Consider the following 4,085-nt stretch of genomic DNA (forward strand, 5'->3'; position numbering starts at 1 on the left):
AAATGTCGACAGTTTTTATATAATGCAAAGTATAAATTATGTCGAAGCAATAGGAGCTCAACAAAATTGTTTGTGCCAACACCTAAACCCATTCTAATATTGAAAATATGTGTCTCAGATAAGTGTAGTAAAAGCCCCCACCACACCCCTGGTCTTGTGCAGAGCCATCAAAGTAGGCCCATGGGTGAGCTTGATCTATGGCCTCTGGAGTGATAGTACGGATCGAGATAGCCTGATAATCATTCGAATTTCTTTGTAACTGTTACATATTTTCGGGATAATGAGAGGCCATTGAATTTGTTTGCTGTGAAAAATGATATTGTTTTTTCATATCCATATATTCCAGCACATGATTAAAGGGAGATTTCGGGCTCTCATGGTGGGTGCTTCGATCCACCAACTATTCTAGGCATTCAGAATACTATCTCCCTCCCATCGTTGATTTATATTAAGCACAGGCAGCACCTGTTCCCAGATCTGTTGCGTGATGGTGCAAGATAGGAACAGGTGGTTGTTCGATTCCTCCTCCCTGCGACATAGTACACACCAGGATGGACCCTGGAAGGAGCGTTTTCTAATATTTGTTCTTGTTGGAGTCTTGTCCATGATTATGTTCCACATCAGAAGATGAGTGCATGGCGGTCCTTTCAACTTCCATAACCAACACCACCAACTTTCCAATGAGATGGGCTTATGGGCAGCATGTATGATAGGATAACCATCTTTTGGTGAATAAGTCCCCTTCACCACAGGAGCCCATATCAGTTCATCCTCATCATCCCTGAGCCTCACATGAGATTCCTTTAAGGCATCGGTGAATTGCCTCCACGTCCTGCTCCACTGATCCGGTATGCCAAGATCTTCAGCAGATAGCCAAGCTTGTTGAAAGATGGATGTATTCAAACAATCCCTATCTGTGCTATGGAAATCACACCTCTGTGGTTTAGGAATTCTATCAGATCTGGCGGAAGGTTGTATAGGTTGCCGCAACTAGTCCATGGGTCAGCCCCAATGCGGATAGCCAAACCATTGCCAATACGCCAAGTAAGACCGCTTCTTATAATGGGAAGGGTGTGTATGACAACTTTCCAGATCACTGATATTCCTTGCTTGTTCCAAGCAGGTAGCCGAATCCATTCCATAATAGAGCGAGGCCAGATATATTTGTAGGTGACCACCTTCGACCATAGGCTATTGTGCTTTAGGAGTAGCCAGCCTAAGTTGGCCGTAAGTGCCTGTGCAAATGCAAAGAGATTCTTGAGGCCCCCCCATTTTTTGGGGATCGCAATTATGGTCCATTTAACCCAAGAAAAGGGTTTCCCTTCCTTGTGCCCCCTCCATAAGAAATGACAGCATAATCTTTGTATCTAGGATAAGATATCTTGAGGAATCCAAGCTAGAGACATCCAGTAGACTGGGGTGGCTTCAAGAACAGATTTTATGAGCACCAGATGACCTGCTCTGGATAGTAATCAATGAATCCAATTGTTCAATCTTCTTTCCACCTTGGTGACTAACCAGGTACAATCAGTAATTTTGTATCCATGAGATTTAATCCTGAAGCCTAGATATTTCAATCCATTCTCTAGCTGTGTTCTCTGGAAGGGAAATTTAAGGTGAGCATGCTAGGTTTCCTGAGGGGTACAAGTAGATAGGGTGATGGTGGATTTGGGCCCGTTAATTTCCATCATTATCGTAGAGCAGAATAAATGCAACACCTTAGAGAGAGTGTTATTGTCTTGTATGCCACCATTGAGGAAAATCAAAATATCATCCACAAATAGCAAGTGTGAAAGAGTGCATTGATCCGTGATCTTGAGTCCCTTAAGCCTCCTGGACCTTTTTTCCGATAAGATCAACCTACTTAAACCTTCCATAACAATTAGGAAGAGCAGCGGGGATAGTGGGCAGCCCTATCTGATACCTCTTTCCGCATGGAAAAAATTGGAGGCCAATCCATTAATTAGGGTACCAAAAGAAACAGATGTGATGCAACACATGATCCATCGAATGAAAAGAATAGGGAAGCCCAGATGAGTAAGAATCATCCTTATGAAAAGCCAACTGACATGATCAAAGGCCTTTGAGAGATCTATTTTGAGGATGGCACCTTTCAGCTTCTTCTGTTTGATGGAATGGAGGACCTCCTGGGCTATGCCTATGGCTTCCTGTATCTGACGATTATGGAGAAAGGCAAATTGTTCGGAGGATATATTGTCAGATAGGATCAGCTTGATACGATTGGCAATAATCTTATAAAGGCAATTGCAGAGTGAGATGGGCCGGAAGTCGTTGAAAGATAGAGCGGAGTCTGATTTGGGGATCAGTGCTATGTAAGTAGAGTTTGTGGCCCCATACATTCTACCTGTATATTGGCATTCTTCAATCACCTTGAGTAGGTCCGGGCCAATAATGTCGAAAAATGTTAGGAATAATTCCACGAACCATCCATCTGGCCTCGAACTTTTATCCTCCTTGAACCACTTCAGGGTGCCCTCCAGTTCCCCCATGGTAACTAGTTTGATAAGGTCCTCCTCAGTGTCTGGCTCCACAAATCTAGGGAAGTCCCCCGCAATACGAATAATATATGCAAGTGTCGCACTAGGTGGTGCTTTGAATAGCTTCTTGAAGTATGTGTTTCCCATCTGAGACAACTAATTATAAGTATTGGTGGTCTGCCTCTATTCCGTGGGCATCTGCCAAATAGTATTGCATGCCCTCCTTCCGTTGGCAAAAAGAACTTGGTGTTGCCATCCCCAGCTTGTAGCCATATTGCTCTGCTCCTGAGCCTCCATGTCTCTTCCCGATCCAACAGAATCTTGGATTTCTGGGCTTCCAATCCTGTTAAGTGTAGTTTAGCTTCAATAGAGGTAAACCCTCTGCCTTGGTCATCCGTTAGTGAATCCAACTGTCTTTCAATATCACTGAGGGTCTGCTCCTCCTTGGCCTTTTTCCTTTTTTCCCAGTCAATAGATAGTCTTTTAAGGTTTACCAGATTACGGCAGAAACCTTCAGCTAAACCTTGATCAATTATTAGGGGATGATCGCTCCAATATTCTGATACTAACCTGAGATATTCAGAATCCTTTAACCAAGTCGATTTAAACTTAAAGGGTGCTCTGGGTTTTCTTGAGGAGCTAGCCAATTCTAGATAGATATGGGAATGGTCAGAGATCCCTCCCGATCCCACCCACTGTTTGTAATTTGTGAGGGTTGCTATCAGGTCTTCATGAATGAGAAACTGATCCAATCTCCTGCCTAGTGCCGAATCTCCTATCCTTCTGTTGTGCCAAGTAGGAATATTTTTGTTCATGGGGATATCAATGAGGCAGTGTTGCTCCAATAGCAATCCCAACTGATCTGAGAGTGGATCCAACTGTGAATGATGGCCCCAGGATTCTTCATGACCAATGGTGAAATTTAGATCTCCACCCATTATAGTAGTGTGATCAATCAGGGGGTTTTCGAGAATCTTATGCCATAAGTCCAGTCTGCTATGATTAGGTGCATATATATTCATAATTCGGAGATTCCTGCCCAGTTCAGCAGAAAAGATATCCATACCCAAGAACCCATGACCACCCCAAGCAGAGATAATCTTGATGGTTCGGGGATTTACCCCAAGAGCAATACCCCTGGATCGCCCGACGACATCCAAAGCCTGAAAACTCCATCCAGGAAGTATGTTTTGTAGGGTCCTAACAATCTGCTCAGCCATACCAAGGGTCTCCTATAGAAAAAAGAGCTAATTTTTTGGAAGGGCTAGCTAAACACCTACAATTAAAGGATACCCACTTCATGGGGGAACACTTCCAAGGGTGTCTGGTGCTCTAAGTACCCTTTCATTAGTGTTCTGCACATCTTCCCTAGCAATCTTGATGGCTTTGGATATCTTGGAGGGCCTCCCCCTGGAGGTTTGGGGTCGGCTTTAGTGGATGAGATTCCTAATCCCAATGATTCAGGGAGATCCTGAAGGTGCGGGCGGAGGTTGTATGAATGGGATCCCAAAGCAGATGGGGAAACATGGGAATCGCGAAACCCAGGAGTGTGTACAACCATTGGCGTAGTGGAGAATATGGTCAGAG

The 4,085-nt window shown here is 44.1% G+C and overlaps 1 protein-coding gene across 1 annotated transcript; it reads right to left on the reverse strand.

Moving 5' to 3' along the window:
• Positions 1-2,681: 2,681 nt before the first annotated feature.
• Positions 2,682-3,718, reverse strand: LOC149206061 (uncharacterized). The gene is made up of 2 exons (XM_089397578.1): positions 3,069-3,718; positions 2,682-2,841 (listed from the first exon to the last, which is right to left on the reverse strand). The coding sequence occupies exons 1-2, from the start codon at positions 3,716-3,718 to the stop codon at positions 2,682-2,684; spliced, it is 810 nt and encodes a 269-aa protein (XP_089253704.1).
• Positions 3,719-4,085: the final 367 nt, after the last annotated feature.

This window comes from Pinus tabuliformis, chromosome 1_2 (assembly GCF_031772625.1).
Source record: "Pinus tabuliformis cultivar Carrire ecotype Pingquan chromosome 1_2, CPIR1, whole genome shotgun sequence".
NCBI lineage: Eukaryota > Viridiplantae > Streptophyta > Pinopsida > Pinales > Pinaceae > Pinus > Pinus tabuliformis.

Bases quoted from the DNA above. Each gene is read 5' to 3' on its own strand.
- LOC149206061 (XM_089397578.1), bottom strand. From the start codon at position 3,718: ATGGCTGAGCAGATTGTTAGGACCCTACAAAACATACTTCCTGGATGG. The intron at 2,842-3,068 runs GTTAGTATCAGA...TACACTTAACAG, and splicing joins AAGGATTCTGAATATCTCAG to GATTGGAAGCCCAGAAATCC.